At 33.0% G+C, this 22,747-nt stretch overlaps 1 protein-coding gene across 2 annotated transcripts in view; it reads left to right on the top strand.

The window, feature by feature from the left end:
• The first annotated feature begins 5,224 nt into the window (after window positions 1–5,224).
• The window catches only part of LOC148608196 (clathrin heavy chain 1), a 31,014-nt gene continuing 13,491 nt past the window's right edge, over window positions 5,225–22,747 (top strand). The window contains exons 1-13 of one of the 2 annotated variants that reach the window (XM_088543632.1): window positions 5,250–5,412; window positions 10,193–10,400; window positions 10,845–10,994; window positions 12,203–12,321; window positions 13,720–13,737; window positions 15,647–15,808; window positions 16,333–16,446; window positions 17,997–18,170; window positions 18,554–18,751; window positions 19,058–19,258; window positions 20,871–21,146; window positions 22,090–22,227; window positions 22,499–22,591. In XM_088543632.1, coding sequence (XP_088399758.1) covers window positions 5,371–5,412; window positions 10,193–10,400; window positions 10,845–10,994; window positions 12,203–12,321; window positions 13,720–13,737; window positions 15,647–15,808; window positions 16,333–16,446; window positions 17,997–18,170; window positions 18,554–18,751; window positions 19,058–19,258; window positions 20,871–21,146; window positions 22,090–22,227; window positions 22,499–22,591 — 1,893 coding nt within the window. In that variant the 5' untranslated portion in view covers window positions 5,250–5,370. Of the gene's footprint in view, window positions 5,413–10,192; window positions 10,401–10,844; window positions 10,995–12,202; window positions 12,322–13,719; window positions 13,738–15,646; window positions 15,809–16,332; window positions 16,447–17,996; window positions 18,171–18,553; window positions 18,752–19,057; window positions 19,259–20,870; window positions 21,147–22,089; window positions 22,228–22,498; window positions 22,592–22,747 lie in introns of both variants that reach the window. The other variant, XM_088543633.1, reaches the window with a different exon arrangement.

The following is a 22,747-nucleotide window of genomic DNA, read 5'->3' as shown; positions in this document are numbered from 1 at the left end:
AGATTTGAGTACCATTTTCTGCAAGAATTGGGAAATTGATGGAACATCATTTTTCTAAATTTGGACTTTTATGTCTTAAGTATATCCAATACATCTAGAAAACAAAACACTATTTAAAATTACCCTGAATCATCTGTTTTTACGTAGTACATTCAATTAAATTTTACTTATTAATATCCTGAATAAGCAAACTTAACAGGTACTTTGATGGGTTTTCTGGAGGTTATGAGGTATAAATACTTGGATAATGCAATAAAATCTCTGTGTTTTTTTCTTCATGTACCACACCTTATACACTTTTTGCCAGATTCTTAGTGAAGTAATTCAATCCTGAAACATTTTATGTCATAACAGAGTGAGCAAATGAGCACATGAACTTCATCAATTACCAAGAAACATGGCATGTACTTTTTTTTTGCCCAGTCACAATACATATGATGTAATACCAGCTAACAAGGACATAAATAGCTTCATACCTACCAGTATTCGAATGGCTTTTGTAAAAAAAATAGGTATAGATAGTACAACAAAACAAATAGAAAAACTAAGATTTAAGCTGACTGGGTGCAGGGTTTTGGCTAGAATTTTGAGGGCTTTAGTCACTTTTGCGTAAAGCACAAATGACATATTATGGGCAGCAGAATTTGTAAATAGTCAATAGTATCATAAACTAAAGACATACACATGCTTAATGTATTTTATTTTCTCTTTAATCATTTTAAAAGTTTACAGATACAGACATGACAATAAATACAATAAATGTTACAACAAAATAACTGTTATTTTCTAATAGAAATAATAAAATAAAATAGTTACTATTGGAAAAATAGATTTTTAACATAATGACATAAATTTGATGCTTTCAGTCTAAAAATTGCTATTATTTGACAAAAGCTACTATTATGGTATGAGCCAACACTCAACTAATAAGAGAAAATCCTCCTGTCCTTTACCAAACACCACACCTCAAATGCCCTTTTAAACCTAAAACTCCTCAAATCAGAAGGAAGGAGACAGATCTTTAGAAGAGAATTGATTAGTGAAACCTTGAGCTTGTTCCTAAGATAGGTCTTGATCAGATTGTATCTACTAAATCCCCTCTCACTGTCACCAGAAGATAAAGCAGACAGATAGAAAAGAGCTTGGCCACATTGGGATAGTCAACTGCAAAGGGCTCCTTTGATAAGAGAGAAGAGAAAGCACTGTCCATTCTAACACCTTTGAAACCTGCCTAAACATCAACCACTCCTCCCTGAAATGGATCTCACTAATGGCAGCCTTGTGAACACTTTTATCCTGACCTAAATGCCTAAGAAAATCTACTTGTTCCTTGCCATAAGACAGTAACTCCTGACTACTACTTTGATGTTATCTTATGGAATGGCGAATGACGACATAAGCTTCTCATTCTCCACCCGGCCATGTATGGGAGAGAAAGGACCGATAACTCTGGTGGAGAATTGATTTTGTGAAATTTTATTCCATTCAATGTTATAGGAGGAGTAAGGGATAAGAGATGAGTTACCCTTTTTGTCATATTCATAAAAAAAGTCTATTTTGTGTTATGTAAAGCTTATCTATTGATTTGGATCAGTATCTTAATAAATAGGAAGGAGGTGTACAATGGGAATATCTAACTTATTCTGTGAAAGTTTCATTAAATTTCATTCAGTGGCGTAGGAAAATTTTAGATTTTGATCCAAATGAATTTGGAGGTTAACAAATTTATTCTTTTAAATTGGAGAGTGGTATATCATTTTTGTAGTTAGGAGTATTTTTCTAGTTAGCAGGGGCGGATCCACGGGGAGGGTGCAGTGGATTGGCACCCCGCTTTTTTATCGGATAATTTGTAATTTTCACTTGTAAAATCGACAAAAAAGGCAGATAGTGTCCTAGCACCCTCCTTTAACAAGAAATCCCCGCTCGCTCCCCTCCTTTTCAAAGTGTCTGGATCCGTCCGTGAGTTAATAAACACAATCTTGTCTTTTACCTCCACAACTTGGAAGTAGACCTAGTGCTTGGATTATTGAATCAAGTCACATATATGCATATAAGCATTGGCAAATAAAACAGTTTCTTTTGACTTTGCATTAAAAAACTTCAGTTAAAGTGCATCCTAAAACTTAAACATTAAAGACACTATAACATTCAAGGACTTGTGTTGTGACAGGGAGTGTATGTCCCTTGATGTAACCTTTACACTTCGTACTACCACTTCCTGTCGGTGGTGAATAACCGCGACAGATAAAACAACTAATTGTCATAAAATTTTTGCGCAAAAGAAGCTCGATATTACTTTTTTCTCTTCATAGAATTCTTTAGACTGGAAGACGTAATCGTTTGAGCGAGATTTTTTTCTGTAAAATCTCTGAATATATATGTATATATATATATTTGTTTGAAGTCCCTTTCCCCCCTTTTTTTGCTTTAAGAATTTAAAGGATAAACAGACAAAAGTGAACTAGAAACATAATTTTTAAACATGTTTTTTAATCATATAAATACAATTTCTGCTTCACTGAAAAGAAATGCTGAAACATATATTTTGGTTATTTTGTGTTCTTTGTTACGTGTGTGTGTCTGGTTTCCACGTCTGCTCTTTGTCGCTGGATTACATTCTTTTGATTTCCCCCTAGAAAATTTGTTCCCTTGATTACTCTTTAAACAGTGTAAATTGGAATTCTAATTTGTCCTAGGACAAATTTGCCTTAGTGATTCCATGGGAGATAATTAGTTTAAAGCAATTAGATAATAATAATACACTAACTTGTAAAATCATGGAAAAGGAAATGAAAAAAAAGTACTTTAATTTACCAGGAAATTGTCCTAAGCACATAAAATATTTATCATCTTTACCTTTCATACCTTCAAACTATATGCCAGTAGGTTCCAGAATCCCCCTAGTGCAAATTTGAATTCTAATTTCTCCTGGGATAGGTTAGAATTCTAATTTGCACTGATTAAAGTCCACTTTTATGTGCTTAGGAAATATATATTTTCCTTAAAACATAAGAGTTGGTAATTTCTTCGAAGTTAGCACAAAATTTCTTCTCTGATCGTTATATAACGGACAACATGTACTAAAACTATGAAAAATTGAATATCTGAGGAATGCGATAAACAACAAATAACATAACCGTTGCTATATAGACTATTATTGACTAACGTTCGAATATTAGCCTAAATTTGATCAAAACTGCCAGTAAAATACAATAGTGCGCCAATACGGGATTTAGCCGTCCAATACGGCTTTTACCCGTCCAATCCGTCATATTGGCCTGGTCAAAACACACATTGGACTAGTTTGTCAATGAAGATGTAATTGCGTAAGATTTTTCATATTGGCTGAGTTATTGGTCCTCGGCTAGCAATATTGGACTGAGGCTTCGCCAATAACTAAGCCAGTACGGAAAATCTTCTGCAATAGTACTATAATACAAGTCGTGATCTCTGTATGATATAATAAGTCGAAGCCCGGTTTTCTATCGTATCTATCTTAGAGTTTCTCGAATGGACAACAAAAGATCCTCATCCAAGGATAAAGACTAGACAGAGAAAATATGCACACATAACAATGAACATGAAATTACAAAAACACCACGTACAAAGATTGGAGAACATACAACTCGACTTCTATCACATAAAACCTGGAATTAAATGTTAACGTGTTTTATTAGTCACAGCTAAGCTGGTAGCAATACTAGGATCATCCATAAGCCTTTACTTTCATTTTACTTAGGCTTATCATTTTTTTACCGACGAGGGGATATCATTTTTTATGTAGGAAATGAAAAAAAGGGGGGAGATAATTTTTTATGAAGAAATTTCAAAAAGCGGGTGTCAGTTTTTTGTTTGTATAGTTGTGTTACTAGGTCTGGCAAAGGACAGGTACTTCGTAAAGGAAATTGAATAAATAAATAAATAAATAAATAATGAGTTTTACTTAGAGTCGGCATGAAATACATGATAATAAACATAAGCTCTATTGAGGTTTTGGTCGTACAAATTCTGATGGTAAAACTGAATCGACAGATGAAAGTGATGAGAGAAAAAACATACACGAAGATTGGTGCAGTTTTTAAGTCTCCCGCTTTTGACGGGAGCCTCCCAATTAATAATTCATTAAAATTTCAATGCTCGCACATACATGTTGTACGTGTCCTTGTCTGAGATTGCTCTGACGTCCAACGGCTGATTTGCCGTTCAAGCTAGGGTCATGGGACGTCAGAGCTCGTTCCATATCAAAGACACCGGCTTAGCGCACCAACTTTGATGCGCGGTTCGAGACTAAATTTACTACTTTATTGGCTCTTGAAAAGTTAAGACTGGTCATGTAATGAAAGTTTATACTAATAAGAATATTATGTACATGTCGTTTTTTGCAGTAATTCGTCCTTTGGGAACAGAAATTTAAAAAAAAAATATAATATTGAACTTAAGAAGTTTAAAATCACGGAGTCAATTATTTTAAAATTTTATAAAAAAAAAAAAAAAAAAATAAGCAGTTTGCAACTTTCCTACAGAGTGAAAAACATATCGAGAGTGTTGCCTGATGTACATGCAACAATGAATACCAGTCATTGTTCCCTGAAATTACAGGATTTCGATTTTCTATTAAAAAAAAATCCCGTGTTTTTGATGTGGGACGAGCTCTGACCTTCCACGGCCAAGTTTGTCTGGCAAGTCAGTCGATGGACGTCAGAGATGTCGACAAATGACATTGATGATGATGATGAAATTTGTGTGACGACTCGATCAGGGAGGAAAACAGGGATCTAGAGTGAGTTATTTAAACACGAATATATTCTTTATGCAAACGAATATCTACAAACATAATGGGTGTCTTTTTTAAGGATTAGAGGGGCAATCATTTTTCTTAATAAGCCTTAGAGGAGGTACATATTTATTCCGTGTGCACAGGCAGCCGGTAAAAAATGAAAAGTCACTTGTTTTGAACGTTAACCTATAATTGAGTTCAACTTGAACTTTACTACGTCATTTTTGACACGGAAGTGCTCGATTATTGAATGAATTATAAGTAGGTAAATCGGTTGTCAAATACGTGTACGGTATAGTTCAGAATAATATCATTTCAAAATTGTTGAAATAAAAAATAGCAACACCCTGGTTACAATAAATGATATTTATGTAAGGATAAATAAATAATATTTATATCTTTTTAAAAATTGTTTCAAAGGTGACTGATAATCTTCTCGTGATAAGCGTTTGTATATATTCTTACGCCGGTATCCGCCATCTTGTACAGTAGAGACACTACGGTCAGCAAGGAAAGTACCGGTACACCGGTCATAACTATCTTTTTATTCGTATTTCGGAAAGCAAACAAAGCCAGGACTGGTCGGAGTTACAATGACTCAACAGTTACCTATCAGATTCCAGGAGCATCTACAGGTGCGTATTGAAACGGTAGCCAGACCGGTAACGTGCACAACTCACGCCCCTCGTTTACTCATAAATTAAATTTATCATTCGATTTCTACTGTTTTACTCTGCTGTTGTGATCTTTATTGAACAATTAAAATCTTAAGATAGAATTTGTCGTCCAAACATCCTATCTTTATTGTTGGAAAGCGTAGCATGTTTTGACAACTGATGATTTGGCAAGGGGAAAACCGGAAATAAACATTCTGCTCCGGCATGCATTAAAATAATGCTTTATTATTGTTTTTGTCAGAGTCATTAATAGCATTTAGATGATACTTTGGGTTTAGATAGTGTTTTAAATTTGTGAATTGGTGGTACTGGATGCTTCATGTTTAACTGTTATTAATTACAATATGGTGCAGAAACGCCCCCTTCCATCAAAGAGCAGGTAATTTCTTAATTTACTTCTTAATGAGTCATCTGTAGTAGTAGGGATTAGAAATGATCAGTTCTTTAAAAGTTCAAAATATGTTTTTATTTTTGAGAGTCTTATGTTTACATTAAAATGTCAAACTCAGTCTTGTCCAAAATTGTTTATCTGTTTGTTCAAAGGTGAATTAGGTGGAGTTAACCAGACATGATACATTTTATGTTAGATTATATGAATGTTAAACTGTGAATAATCAGAGTAACTTGTTCTATTTTCTTTTGTGAAAAATAATGAAAATTTTTTTTAACTGGGAACCCTGAACTAACCACTTTGTAAATTACTGTTGCATCATGTGTAACTTTTTTTGTTATCCTCAATCTAGTATGGCACTGCACCATATTGTCATTGTATCCCAAATTGGCCAAATCCAGCTTTCTGTTGTAGTTGTATTATATATTTTTTTACCTCATTTACAATTACATACACATATATAGTCCTATAGTGTTGGCATCCATTTATGATACTTTTATCACATCATACTAAGGTGAAGGCTGTTATATTATAGGATTTAGGAAATAAATTGTCCTCTTGTGTAGGTGGTGTGCACCTAAAATAACCGTTTGTAACAGTTTAGTGCTCTTAAAATAATATATTTTTTTTTAAACAATTGATGAAATTACCATGCAAATAGTGAAGTACAATGTATGGCATGTTTTGTGAGAAAGAAATCATCTATCTTTATGAAGATCAAAGTTACAGACTCTAAGAATGAAAACTGGCTTGAACAAAATTCATCATTTTCATTGTGGGAAACTACTGCTTGCCACTTTGCCAAGTATGAGTAGATGTGTAATTTGGCAAGTTCTCATTACTTACACTTGTCAATTGTATGACCTCATTTGATTGGCAGATTCCAGGGAAAGTTAACCAACCAACAGGTTTCCTACATCTTAAGAAGATTAGCTTGAATATGTCAAGTGATATTTTGGCATGATATGAAAAATTTTATTGACTTGTAAAGCATTGTTTACGATCTGCAATTTTAATTTCTGGTAAACAGGATGTGCTAAAACCCATGCAACGGTCTTGATCTCGTATTAGTATTCAAACAAAATTATTTTGGTGTATGTTACCTTGCAAATTAGTTGTTTTTTGTCAGAACAAAAATGAACAAGAAGCAAATGATACACATTTTCTGGTTTCATAATGATTAATCTGTTGAAATATAATTATGAAATTATGAATATGAGTTCTGAAATGGAGTACTCATTTTGTTACTGTAAAATACATGAAAAACTTCAATGGGAGGAAATTTGGGTTGTTGAATTTCTATTTGGTTAGCAAGATCCATATTCCACTAGCCAGAATGGTAAGGTGGGATAAAATTGTTTCCCACACTGCATTTATATAAATAATATAAATCTGTTGAATATTTTTTATTCCAAATTGAAGTCTGTGTAATCAAGGGAACCAAGGTTCTAGCAGTAATCAAAAGAATGTAATCTAGAGACAAAGACCAGACATGGAAAATAGACATAAACAACAAAGAACATAAAGTAACTAAAATAATACATACAAAGTAACAAAAGCAAATGAGCAACTCACACTCCACTTAAAACTGGGGTTATGGACCAGGTCCACTGGTAGGGTAAACATCCTCTGCTTTTCTAGAAACACTGATCGAGTTGCTCACATAACCCTGTTCGTAAAGCCTACTTGTTAGAAGTCTAGCTCTGGCATAGCGTACCAGTTGTGATATGAACACTCATACGCAGGTGCTGAAGGGATGTTGCCACACATGAAAGAAAAGTTGACAATTCTGAATGTAAATATACTGTTGAAAAGTAACTACAAACAACCACTTAATGTGTTCATGAAGGCTCAAATTAGGGTACTGGCGACGATGTAGGTCAGGTAGCAGGTAACTAACATATCACTTTTTGGGCTCCATGAAAACTCAATACATGTGTATTTTTTTTACATAAAACTAGATTAGTTCCAGTATTGTACTGTCCTTCAAAGAAAGATTTTGGGAAAGTGTTCATTGGGGCATCATTTTTGCACTATGACCTATTTTCTGATGAACCCAAGTGTGCCAAAAGAAAAAAATATACTGACTGAAATCATTGTTCAAGAGTTAGGAACTAGTCAATATAAAAGAAACCTCTTTGAACTAGAACTTTTTTTTCATTTAAGACTGAAGAAGTTGTATTTTAATGAAGAATGCTGTAAAATGATTTGAAAAAATATGTTTTATAAGGCCAAAAAATTAATATTCTTATGTCCTGCTTCCTGACCGACCTTATTATTTTGCTGGCAATTCTTGAGCTTTTTTTCAAACTATTTTCTGGGTTTTTTGTGTTTTCTGGCTTCCTGTTTCAACCTTTAAACATACATGTATGATAACGTGGTGGTGACCATGTTGGCCACCCATATACAATCAATCATGTTGTTTTTTAAATTGAACCAAGCACTATATATCAGTTGGAAGAGAAGTAAGTTAGAGAATGGGTAACAAAAGATGGAAGACATTGTGTCAATAAAATCATTTTACTATAGTAGAGCACATATATAAATATGTCTAAAGAAAAGAAAATTAAAAATAAAATTATTATTGGACCTACAAACCTATTTTTTTGTTGCTAATAGCAGGAAACCAGACTTGTTTTTTGGGGGCCTAAACATCCACTTGAAAAACCATGGTGCTCCTTCAGCCTTTCATGACGACATGTAAGTGTATAAAGCACGTGTTACGTATTTGTTATTTTATGGAGAGTCTCATTTATGGTAGAATGACTGCAGAGATAACTCTTGAATTTTCTCGCTTTGGGTCAATGACCTTTTCTTGTGACATGAAATGGGTGATTTCAAATTTTACAATGGGCTGATTATATGAATAATGCATATTCTCACACACTAAATGGGCCATTGACCCATGCTTCCCTATCTTTCGGGTCATTTTTGCATTTTTTGGTTCAATGGCCCATGACCTCCTCCCAATGCGACCCCTGAGTAAGTCTCAAGACTTTATTTAAAAACATCTGTTTTCGCCAAATTTGTTTCTATATTATCTATTTAGGTACAAATTTCCACCTGTTCTCACTTTTTAAAAATATTGGAAATTCATATCTATGTTATCCAGTGTTGTTGAATGTTCTCCATAATTATTCAGTGATTAAAAGTGTTTCTTGAAAATTGATTGGGTCTCTTCTGCATGAGAGCATTAACTACAAAACATAGTTCTGTGTAGTAAATAAAAAACAAAATTGATTGGAAAATTTTTTGCTTTGATTCTAGTACCATCTTTGGGATATAAATCATAGAGCCTGGTTCAACATAGATTACTAGGAAACAGAATACTACATCCATCTAATCAATACAAGTTTATTCTGTAATAGTACAATCAATATACATGTCAATATGCTGACATCACGCCATCCTGCTATGCAATGCCAATTGTCTTGTAATTATGTTAGACCTATTAGGTGTTGGGTTTTGAGAATTTGTTTAGACAATTATTTGATCTTGTCTAAATAATTCAATATTTATTAGATTAATGATTATGATAAAATAGGGGTTAATTTCAAAGAATTGTGAATCAATTTCTTATACAAGGTTTATGATGTGTGTATCCTTTTAAAAAGATCCAGTATTGATTTCAGGAAAAGAAAAAAAATCTTCTAAAAAGCATTATAGAATTCCCACACAGATTAAGGTGAAGTAGATATTGGAATCATTCTGGTTCGGCCAGAAATTATGCTGTCTAGAAGTTCATGTTAAAAACCAGTGCAGAAATTTTTCCTCTTCATGATTGATTTTTAATTTAATTTGATGTAAATTTAAAGGAAAATCATATTACAAACAAATTTTTTGTAAAAGTTATATTAGTCCTGAGACTGACATCTATTACATTGATAAGTTTTCTATAATTAAATAGAAAATGAAATCTAATCTAAACTGAGTCTTGTTTTATCTGATAGTCAATGCATATCATGAATAAATAAAGTTAAATAGATACATCCTTGTTACGTTTCTGCCTAGCTAATCAAAAACTTTTTCACTTTAACTGTAGTTATTAGGTACATTGCAATTGTATTTTTTATACCAGTGATAGGGATTAGAGAGGGCCATGTGCCTTTTATCACATTCCAGTTGAAAATGTCCCATAAAAATTAGAAATTATTACAAAGAATGTTAAAGAATGGCTAATTGAAATTATGAAAATCTCTGTAATGGCCCAATATCAAAATTTCAATCCCAATCACTGTTAAACTTATAATTTGTAGCTCTTACCACTTTCATTCTTATCCACTTGGACAGCTGATGGTAGTAAATGAGAGACAAAAAAATTCTCTAATTAATGATTTCTTTTTGCAGCTCACAAATGTTGGAATCAATGCAGCCAACATTGGCTTCAGTTGCCTCACCATGGAGTCGGACAAGTTTATCTGTGTCCGTGAGAAGGTTGGAGAGACAGCACAAGTTGTTATTATTGACATGAATGACTCTTCTAACCCTATCAGGAGGCCAATTTCTGCTGACTCAGCAATTATGAATCCAGCTAGTAAAGTTATTGCCCTGAAAGGTATGGCTTGGTAGAATACTAACTAAGTTCTGCAAGAATATTTAAAATACTTTGTTCTTAAACTACATGTATGTCACTCATGCAGAGCTGTAAACCTTTGTGGTTTCTCAGCACACTTATTTTCACTGCAAATTTTGAGACTTATCAGAAATCTCCATAAAAAAATGATGGCCAAATTTTGTTGTCAAATTACAGAATGTTAGAGATTTGGGTAAACATATCTGAATGTATTACATCTGCTATCAATCCTTAAGTGATATTAAGAAAACAGTCATGTTTGTTAAATGTTTATAGACAAATTTATTGTAACATTGTCATTAGGTGCAACATTTAAGAGGTTTGCAATCCTGTTAAATGAAATTGGTAACAAAATATGGATGCCAGTGTGGTAACACCTCTTTATCAAGTAAGGAAGTACATGTAGGTCTCACATTGCATTTACAGCTGGAAAGACACTACAGATTTTCAATATTGAAATGAAGAGCAAGATGAAGTCCCACACTATGACAGAGGAAGTTGTTTTCTGGAAATGGATTTCTGTCAATACTGTTGCCCTGGTAACAGATGTTGCTTGCTATCACTGGAGTATGGAAGGTAGTATCAGTTTATTACATGTACATGTATGAGTTCTATAATATGCTGAAACATTTAAGTTAAATTTATAATTGCCAGGGATTGGGAAGCAATGGCTATTATGTGCTTGTAAGGTAATTATTGTCTCTTTGAGTGAAATTGTGAATTATTTTAGTTTGAAAAAAGATGATGAAAATTTGTGTTTCTTGTTTCTCTTTAACTATGTAATTCGTAGTTAATGAGAATAAAGTTCATTCATTCATAAATTTGTCTTCCCAGACTCTGCATATGTTTAAATTATTAATTCTTAATAACATTTCTTTTCAACTTTGAGAGAGAAAAATATTAATAATCTTCAATTAACAGTACTAACATGCTTTGTGAGATATTTTTGCTAAAAGGATGATCTGTTTTGCATCATTTAAAGGTCAAGGTAAATTAGCATGATACAATTTGATGGCATTATGGTGAAGGATTAATAGTCATTCTTTATTAGTATATTAGCAGTGATTCTTGAGGGTTATAGAAAACAGAGATTCAAATAAGTGAGGGTTAGAGGTCAAGGACTCTCAATTTCAGACCTAGGACCATTGAGTTATTATTTACCTAGGTTCTGGTCCTAACCCTTTACAAATTTACATGTAAGACAAAAGTTCCTGGGAATCACTGTTCAGTGTTGGGTGTGCATTAATTGATGCTTTAGCAATATGATGGGTATTAATGGTTTATTGGAGTGCTATGCTGGGAACATTGAGTCATAGGAAAGATAATATTATTTTGCCTCTAACTAGTAACTATATGTATTTTTATACTTATCTTTTTTCTTCTGATATATTTTTCTGGTTCTCAGTCTCTTAATTTTAAGTAAGGTATACTGTATCTTGGTCTTCATTCAATAGTACATTATGTTTGATAACTATATGATTAATAAGACTCCATTGATGTGCATGTTTTGAAGGTGGGTAGGCTATTTGTTCAAAACTGTTAAGAGTGTAAAGTATTAACATTGTTACATTTATCACATTAAATAAAAACTCTTGTTTAGTTTTTTTGTTGGTTTTTTTTTTTTTTTTTTGGAACTAGGTTTCTATTACCGGTAGTTATTTTTCTTTTGTGAATATAAATTACATATGGTAAATAACCATTTTTCCTGAACTAGCAATTTGTTTAAATTATTTCTATGTATCTGTATTGATTTACATATAAGAACTTAAAGTTCCATTTAATAGGTGATTCACAGCCCTTAAAGATGTTTGACAGACACACCAACCTAGCTGGTTGTCAGATTATCAACTACAGAACTGATGCCAAACAACAGTGGCTCTTGCTTATAGGAATTTCTGCTCAGGTAAAAATAGGTGTTGTCAGTACTTCTGGTATAAACACAGGTGTGGCTACCATGGTGTGCTTAAGTTCACTTTTGTTGTCACATCTCTTTGTTTACTTGAATATGTTTACTTGAGTTGTCGAACAATTACATATTCAAACATTGCCATGTGACTGTATGAATTGCTTTCATCACATTTATTTATAGAATGTTGTTAAATGCACATAACTATGATATAACTGTGCTAACACATACATGAAGAGTTCTTGTCTATTATACATTCACATCACAACCCAACTTTCTAGATTACTATTATCTTTTCATTTTGGGTCATGTATAATCATCCTTCTTTTAACATATTTAAATCATTGAACTAGTGATAGCCAGTTTCATAGAATTAATATTAATACAAAAAGATATCTGTAGTATTCACACCAAATGCATTTAAAAATGATTAGAATGCTATGAATTTCTGAATGCTTGTTGATGAATTGTATTATTTCTATGTATGACCATGTTAAAATGAAATAATTTAACATCAAATGAACACATCACATTTGTTTAAGTAATCATCACAATTGAAATAATGTTTAGCCCCAAAATTTTGTCTTGGTTCTTAGGTCCTCCATTGTCTCTTTTGATGGTGACACATTTCACAATTTTATCACCATAGTAATGAAATAAATACCTACTACATGTACATGTACAAACAAAGTTTGACCCAAAATGAAGGAATAAAGTTACTGCCATTAGATTCCAAAGGGAGAAAATTGGATTTCGGAGTTATTTATATGAAACTGGGGTAAATGTATTCTCTTTGTGAGTCTACTCACTGTTTATTTCTAGTTATTTCTTGTAGTGGACAAATAAATGTACATCATTATTTTTTTTTTTTGGGAGGGGGGGAGAAAAGGTTGAAATTGAATGTTTCCCTCTCCAGTGATTTGAATTGACACATACCATTTAGCGCTTTCCAGCTAAAATGTTCCATGAAGTAAAACATTCTTACACAATAGTAATGAATACTGATTACTTGAGTAAATGGCCGATTCTTTGATTTTTAATCCCAGCCAATTGAAGAATACCCTGAGAACCAAGAAATAAAATGAAGAGTTTTGGTTCATAATAGTGAAAATATTACAGGTATCTGAGAGCTGTTTCAGAACAATTTGTATAGTTTGCTCTATAGATTTGGAACTTAACATTCAAAGAACTGAATACCACAATCATTCACTTGTAAAGTTACTCTACAAAGTCATGTTGTGAACAATCTTGATGCGTCCTAAATTTATCACAAAATTACAGATTGTTCTTGTAAGCATTGGTTAATTTATATTATTTGAAAGCATACTGTTCAAATGTTCTGGTACAGCTCTTTTCTCTACGTAGTGTTCTACCAACAATTTTATGACATTTCAGACGGGGCAAGAAGCATCAGTAAGTATTGAGACTACACCCACATAACACATCACCTTCTTTCCTTTCATCACACAATGTTAACAGGTGCCCTTCTAAGTAGGTCATGTTACTGTATGTTGTTACTACTTCTTCAAAGAAATTTAGTGTTAAAGTATTTATGTCTGAAATGTTTATGCTGGAATATTCTTGTCTTTTGAAGAAGATTAAAAAGGTCACATGTAGTTACAAGATTTTCATAAATAAAATAGACCTGAGCTACTTTCTCGGTTTTTATACCCTGTCATACAAAGTTGCATGGTATTATGTGATACCCTCAGAAAAGTTGTGTGTCACTCTGTTACCTGATGGTTTCCAGATAATAACTTGAGAAAGGATCAATGAATTTCCTTTGAACTTAGTTTAGTTGTTTAGTAACATAAAATACAGGTTAAGTTCAATTTTCAGCAAAATCCAAAATGTAGATTGCAAGTTAGGTCATCTCCTTTTTTAACCTTTGAGTGGCGGGGTATCACTTAATTTCCATTAATGTACTATGTTTGTACCACTGCTTGGTGATGTTGGGGATATTAAGTGATTATTATGTCTGTTCGTCAGTTCACCCTTCAAATATTTTGATTTCAAATGATAATTAAGACATTTTTGCACTTATGAGTCTAAAGTTCAAATATGGTGTTCATTTAGCTTCTGGGCATTATGACCATTTTGAATGAAGGGTATCTCTAATCTGGAGACTAGATATCTGTTGGTTCATTCTAATAAAGACATTGGATTAATATATTTAAGTCCAATTTTATAGAGGTGAGGGTATCAACAGTAAAATTTGATCTAGTCTTGATTTTGAAGTACATATTGTTAACATTGTGTGAAATCTCATAATTCATCAGATACACCATCAGTTATAGTGTGCAGATACTTTAGACTTAAATGCAATTATATTATTTAGGTTTGTTTTGTTCTTTATTATTTCAAAGTTACACTATATGAGTTTTTGATTATTTTGATTTTTCATATGTATATATATATTAATATTCCTAAAAATGTCATAAATATTGAATAGCCCAACCCTGATACATGTACAAAGTATGGGCATGAAAACTGGATGAAATTCCCTTTCAAATTATCTCCCTTACAATCATTCATGAAAACAACTGCATGGTGTAGAGTGCATTTTTTTCTTCAATACTAACAACAGCCATCTGAGCTATTTGTAGAAATGGAAACAGGAACTAAATTCTTAGCATGTAATTGGCATTTTTGTTCGTTTTTTTTTTTTTTTTTTCAATGTGTAGAGGTTTAGCTGTAGACCGCTGCCTTATTGTCTGTGTATGTAGGTTATATATGTATTAGAAATCTCTAATCAAGAAAAAAAAATTGAGATGTGCAAGAGCTATTGTATTATATGCCATATGACTAAATGCACATTTTTTTGTAATACATGTATAGAAGTTACTTATTCCTTACTGAATAGGTAACTAGTTCTGAGGTAAGTATTTCAAAGTTCAGTGATATATCACTAATGAACTTTTTTCCTCATAACATCCTATAACCAAAACACAACTGAATCAAACGATCATTGCACCAAAATTATCATACACTTACTGAGTTAATATATTCCTAAAATCCATGCATTCACGTAGAACTAGATTCCCTTGAAGACATTTTCTCCAATAATGATGAAAAGACTAAATTTGAAGAGTTTTATTTAAGTTTCAACCTTTGTTTCTAACTTTTGTTGGTACATTCCTTCATTATTTTCATTACAATATATTTTTTTCTGACTGAAATACAATTGAATAGTTTTTTCAGGTCATGCTTGTCCATTACAAGGTGGAAAATTACCCAAGCAAGGTGGCATGCCAGGATTAAGCGCTGTTAATTAAAGATTGCCATGAGACCTAATTCTTGAAGGAATTTTTTTTTTTTTCAGCAAAACAGAGTAGTAGGAGCAATGCAGCTGTACTCCACAGAAAGGAAAGTCAGTCAGCCAATTGAAGGCCATGCTGCTGCTTTTGCCCAGATGAAAGTTGATAACAATGCCAATCCATCCACTCTGTTTATGTTTGCTGTCAGAGGTGCTCAGGGAGGAAAGGTATGTACACCTGTGGTTGATATCACAAAAAATCATTACTGTGCAATTAGTCTTAAGTTAAGACATCATAATGAGAAAAAAAAGGGATTGTGACATCATTAGTTATTATTGATTTTGCGCTTACGGCTTTTGGTGATATCGACCACTTGTTTTTTAAGTATGATTTGAAAAATGCTATTGCTTTCATTTAAAGCTTTTTTATGTTAGTTTTGATTTAGTTTACAGCCTTATTATATTTAATTAAATTGTCACTTTTACTACCCGGGATGTGCAGGCTTGTTCCAGACATATAACTGTGAACTAAGGTACACCTTGGTTTTAATTATTATACCTTTTTTTTTTAAATAGTAACAGTCAATATCTTTTGTTTCCCTTTTCCAATGCGAAAAATTCAGAAGATAAGAAAAACAACAATAAAAATTTTACTAGGACAGAAATTTCAATTTTTACTTTACCGAGTAGAAAGTCATGAAAATTCTTTGTTCTAAAATGAATCTTCTTTTAATTGTTGATTTTGTCTTCAGCTCCATATAATAGAAGTAGGACAGCCACCCCAGGGTAACCAACCATTTGCTAAGAAAGCTGTTGATGTGTTCTTCCCACCTGAAGCTCAGAATGATTTCCCTGTAGCTATGCAGGTCAGTCAGTGATGTCCATATTTTATAGATTACCTGTTTTTTCTGGTTCATTCAGTGAAATTAGTCAAGAATTGGTATATTCTGTTTCTATTCTGTTAGATATTTAGATATTTGGCTTTAAAAAGAAAACATCAATGAAAAGTATTCATCAATTTTTGTCTTTAGCATCCAACTGATATCACTTACATAATATTGTTCAGTTTGATCCTTCTTAATTAGACATGGCGCCCCGTGCAGGTCCGGGTGTTAAAAGAATAGGCCTGCAGCAGCGCTAAGCTTGTCGTATAAGGCGACTAAATAGTGCTCAGAAACCTAGCCGGGGGCTAGGCGCTCTGCCCACAGAGCAACTGGGATGTGTGCCCCAGGTGGTGGAATGGGGTACCCCTGGCGTGTTACATGCTGGGGTTGTCAGGCTATAATACGGAAAACCTGACCGCAAACCATAGTGGTGCACCGTGTTGGGAAAGATGCCACGTTCCTCGCACGTTAAAAAACCCTGCTGTGGTATTCGATAGGAGTAGGAACCTTTGCGCTCCGCCACAGGAGGCTAAATTGGCCGACCTTACCCATCCCCCCTTTTTCCAGTGGCAATCAAAATTTGTCGACCCTATTGTCCTTGTGACCCATCCTTTTTTTTTCATTTCATGTTCATTTTATCATCCATTTCATGTTCATCGTCTGAATATAGCTGAAATATTGCTGCTCGGACGTTAAACCCCAACAAACAAACAAACAAACATAATTAGACATGGCAAATAATGTCATTAAAAAAAATTCCTCAAATTAAAACATTTTCATTTACTATAAGTTCAGAAATCATATGCCACTCAACGAGTGGGTGGTTTATTTTTTTCCCAGTCATAGGCTTCCTACATGTGCCGGGAAATTAAAGTGTTGCATGAAGACTCCCATGCTTACCATGTTTACCTTGTTTATATTTGTTATTCATATCATCGATCAATTAAATACTTGTTGATTTACGAATTTATTCATATTTTAAAAGATTAGTTGGTAGTGTATCAACTAATCACAATGGTAGTGATATCGATGACGTAATGACTTGATGACTGGAGGGGAGGTCCTTGATGACGTAGTTGATGTTGGGAGAATTTAGGATGTTGTTTAATTTATGTTTATGGTTTTATTCATGGGAGAAACAGATTCTCCCTCATCTCAGGATTAAAGGATTTCTCCACTCTCGATAGTTAAATTATAGATTTTAAAATCTAAAATTTAACCATCTCGAGTGGAGAAATCCTGTAATCCCTTTGAGACAGAAGGAGTATATATATTTGATCACCTTGTGTGTCCATCTGAGTTTCGTCGCAATTATTTCGGTTCCCAATGGATAGGTTGGTTTCAGATTAGGTGTGTTGCTTTTTATAGATGATTAAGCGAACTTAACACTTACATGTATGACCCAATGAAAAATCACAATAATTAATGCATAAAATATTTCTAAATTAACTGTACTTTTATTTTTTTTTATTATACCTTACCTTAATCATTAGGTGTAGATATATAACAGTATATTTTTGTTATTATTTTAGGTCAGTCAGAAACATGGTGTATCATTCCTAATAACAAAGTATGGCTACATCCATCTGTATGACATTGAGACTGGTACCTGTATCTACATGAACAGAATCAGTGGGGATACCATCTTTGTTACAGCCCCACATGAACCTACTAATGGTATTATTGGTGTCAACAGAAAAGGACAGGTATGTTATCTATGATATAATTATTGATTTTAGATGTTGTTACTGACACCCCTAATGCTCCATTGTAAAAAAAAAAATAATAGACACAAGTGCTTTTCATGTAGCATTATTTAGAAATACTTTTTTTTGGTAAAGTACATGTTTAAAACATTTTTATGTTAAATGTTACAATGAGCTGTACACATTTTAGCTGATACTCCTACAATCTGTTATTAAAAATATAGAATGAAATGTGTTTTGACAGTCACTTTGCTTTCTACAACAAATGTCATATGGCTTTATTGTCAGAAGTTAAATGACCACTAGCTAATACCAAGTTCTGTGCTTTGTTTTAATCATCTTGACAATGTGACAGTTAATAATGACATTGTGGTTTATTTCAGGTATTGTCAGTAAGTGTAGAAGAGGATAACATCGTTCAGTACATTACTAACACATTGAACAACCCTGACCTGGCCCTGAAGATAGCTACCAGAGCCAATCTACAGGGCGGTGAAGACCTATTTGTTAGGAAGTTTAATTCCTTGTTCCAGAGTGGGAACTATGCTGAGGCTGCCAAGGCTGCTGCTAGTGCTCCTAAGGTTAGCATTGCTTTGTCATAAGACATTTCTTATTCGCATCTCTTGTTCTAGGTGTACATACAACATTGTTTCATTGGACCGCCATTTTGTAATACAATTCTTGAACTTTGTTTTTTTTTTTTTTTAGGTTTTTTGTTTTAGAAAATGTCTCTTTCATTGCGCAGTTTGTTTCATATTGATATGGCAGATTTCACTAAAGAATTCATTTTTGTGCAATAAAAACCCAAGTTGGGATCTTTTTTATTTGCAAAAAGAATTATTTTTAATTTATTCAGTCATCTCTCAAAATCTTTTGCAATATTTTAGGGTATCCTAAGAACCCCACAGACTATCCAGAGATTTCAACAAGTCCCCACACAACAAGGTCAGACATCCCCACTACTGCAGTACTTTGGTATCCTGCTAGACAAGGGCCAACTGAACAAATATGAATCACTAGAATTGTGTAGACCTGTTTTACAGCAAGGCAGAAAACAACTGTTGGAGAAATGGTTAAAAGAGGACAAGGTTGGAGTCTTTATATGAAATTGATAGCATCTTAGATTTTCTACAAGAATTGGGATCTGTTTTATATTAAGGTCTTGAGATCCAACAACTGAATAATAAAAATGATGGTAGTGCACAATGATATTTGGAAAGTTTATCTTTTGGTCCTTAAGTATTTAGTTTTTCTTTCACTTTTAAGAAATGTCTAAAGGAGGTGGGTCTGGTATATAAAACAAAACAAAATACATTATTTTCTGTCAACTTATGAAACTTCTGCATGATTTATAACTTTGATTGTATTTATATGTATAATTATACTATTGTCATGCTGAGATAAACTATGAAGACAGTAGAAGTCAGATTGTTCTCTATACATTACTGACCATGGACAATCTTCTAACATCATTTCTCTCTTAATTTAAACTAGATCAGATACCTCTGTTTGTAACCACTTAATAGTAGTACATGTACAGTTGACTCCACTTAATCGCATATCGCTTTATTGCATATTTCGGTTATTAGCATAATTTTCTCCTGCACAAAACCATTTCCTATTATTCTATTAGGGAAAAAATCACTTATTTGCATAGGCCTTGGAGGTGCATTTCGGTTTATTGCATAGAGAATTTTGCCTCGTCCAGGTAAAGACAGGTTTTCCCAAATTCTATTTTAAGCCTTCGGGTCATAAATATGTCATATTTATTGTTGTAAAAACTAGATTATCATCAATCAGGAGGTGTTAATAATGGATTAAAAAAATCGTGGACATAAAAGACAATATAAATGATTTCTAATTACATTAAAATAAACAAGCACCTAGGTGAACAATGACTTCTGACGACATGCCGAACATCACCTTATGGTGCGGCTTGAGGTTCGGCTTGGGGTATTTTTTTGTCCCTATTTAAATTCTTCCGACTACAAATGATTATCAATGTAAATTTAATTTTCTTTAATGAGCTGAACAGTTTTGAGTGAGCTTGGGTTACTAGGCATAAATATTATACGAAAATTAAAAGTCATTCATTCAGTACAATGTCTAATGAAATTCAACTACCCTAAGGTGCCCCATACTATCCACACTTCATATGAATATATCGAGGTCAATGACGCGTATAATACACAACCATCAGTGTACAATGAACAGAGGAATAAAAACACACAGACCATTTCAAAAGCCCACAAACTGCAAACATTGATGAATATTACACTGAATCCTGGCTGAAATATGAAATATGGGATTTGCTTTCGTAGAAAGGTCAGGAAATTACTTGACTATTTATAGATGAGAAACACGTGGTTTTACTTATAAATACACACAACGTAAAGAAGGTCAATAAACAAGACAAACACAATATATATTATTATTTATTGATAAAAGAACAATACAATGAGAAGGTCTATAACAATTAAATACCAGATCAGAAATGTTGAACAGTGATATCCCTGGTTGATCCACAGTATCGTCATCTTACCTGAACTCACACTTCCGGTAAAATCGTAATTTCGGTTATAAGAATAGCCCGGTTATTTGCATAATTTTTACTGGCAAATAGGCTATGCGATTAAGCGGAATCCACTGTATTACCAAAGTCATGCTCCTATAGAGTAATCATTTATCCTTTACTTACAGCTTGAATGTAGTGAAGAACTTGGAGATTTGGTCAAACCAACTGATCCCACACTGGCTCTGTCTGTCTATCTCAGAGCTAATGTACCCATGAAAGTTATTCAGTGTTTTGCTGAGACTGGACAATTCCAGAAAATAGTGTTGTATGCCAAGAAAACAAACTTCACACCTGATTTCATCTCTCTGTTGAGGAATATTATGAGGATGAACCCAGAACAAGGACTTTCATTTTCACAGATGTTGGTAGAGGATGAAGAACCACTTGCTGATCTTAATCAGGTCTGTTTATATTTATGTAAAAGTCAAGCATTCTGTAGATGATTTGTTAAGTAGAATTCACTCCATACGATGAGGTAAGGCAAATAAAAAATAGGCTTCTTTCCTGCTACCAACTAGATAAAAAATAGGGTAGGGAAATTAAAAGAAGCATTTTACATTGAATTAAATTGAATTGGGGAAACAATACTTTAACAGTGCTAGAGCCAAAATGGCCTTAAATGTTTAGTGTAGATATGAAAAAAAATTGGGTTGGTAGGATAGCAGGAAACAGACATGTTTTGGGTTTTGTTTTTTTTGCCTAAATTGCCAAGTTGTACAATTAACCTGCATGACTTTTTAATTATGGATTGTATATATTATGTATACTTCTGCCTTTTTCATGCTGATATCAACAAAGAAGACAGTAGAAGTCAGATTTGTTCTTTGTACAATACTGACCATGGACATTCTTCTTACATCTTTTCTTGCTATATTGATCATCAGTGTTCAAAAAATGCATTGATTCAAAACAAAAAACAATTATGTGCCATAAAAAAGTTTTTAAGCATTTAGAAATCTGGAATCATTCCAAGTCTAAGTGGTTTCAAGAACCATACCTTTAAGTAAAATTGGCAAATATATCTCTGGAGCTGTTTCTATGGGGAAAAAATAAAATGTTAAGATCCTGTATTGGAACATTTCTATATTTGTACAGAAGTATTTTGTAACCTTTGTGCAAGGTATACTGACAAATTATACAAGAAATTTGTTAAACTCTTCATTTTGTATTGACCCTGGTTGCAAAAACAGAAGACTTTACTTTCAGTTAAAAAGAAGTATGGGCAGTTAAAAAATTGTGGAACTGATACTGATCATTAGAATTACTGATGTATCAACTTCATTATTAACTCTATGATGAACAACTAGTGTTTTAATCTCTATATGTTCCTTATATTGTTTTCAGATTGTAGACGTATTCATGGAATTCAACCTGATACAACAATGTACATCATTCTTATTGGATGCCCTGAAGAACAACAGACCAGCAGAAGGACCTTTACAAACTAGACTTCTGGAGATGAACTTGATGTCGGCACCACAGGTCAGATTGTATTATAGTGAAATGAGTACAAGCTTAGATAAAAGCATTAATATGTAAAAAAAAATGTGTTCACAATTATAAATAAAGTCAATTTTCATGGCATAAATGTATTAAGAATAAAATAATTTCTGTAGCATAAAATGAAATCTTTCCTATTGATGATTATGTGGTAGTTTTATGACTTAGTCATGTCAAATATGATAATATTGCCCTTTTTCAACTACTATGACATTTCTATAACAGCAAGGTCTGAAACTTCTTCTATTTCCAGGTTGCTGATGCTATTCTAGGAAATCAGATGTTTACACACTATGATAAGGCACACATTGCTCAGCTCTGTGAGAAAGCTGGTCTCCTCCAGAGAGTAAGTATCATCATCTTCAAGTTCTTGTTGATTCATCAAACTATTTATTTTGCTAGATGTAACATAATAGATCTCATGGAAATGAAACCAGATAGCATTTGATAAACAAATTCTTATGTTTTATTGAATTGATAGATTTAGCAGTACTTTAAACTG

Source organism: Perna viridis, chromosome 9 (genome assembly GCF_037379345.1).
Source record: "Perna viridis isolate PV_CMFRI_1.1 ecotype Kerala chromosome 9, ASM3737934v1, whole genome shotgun sequence".
Lineage (NCBI taxonomy): Eukaryota > Metazoa > Mollusca > Bivalvia > Mytilida > Mytilidae > Perna > Perna viridis.
This window is presented reverse-complemented; position numbering and strand designations above follow the sequence as displayed.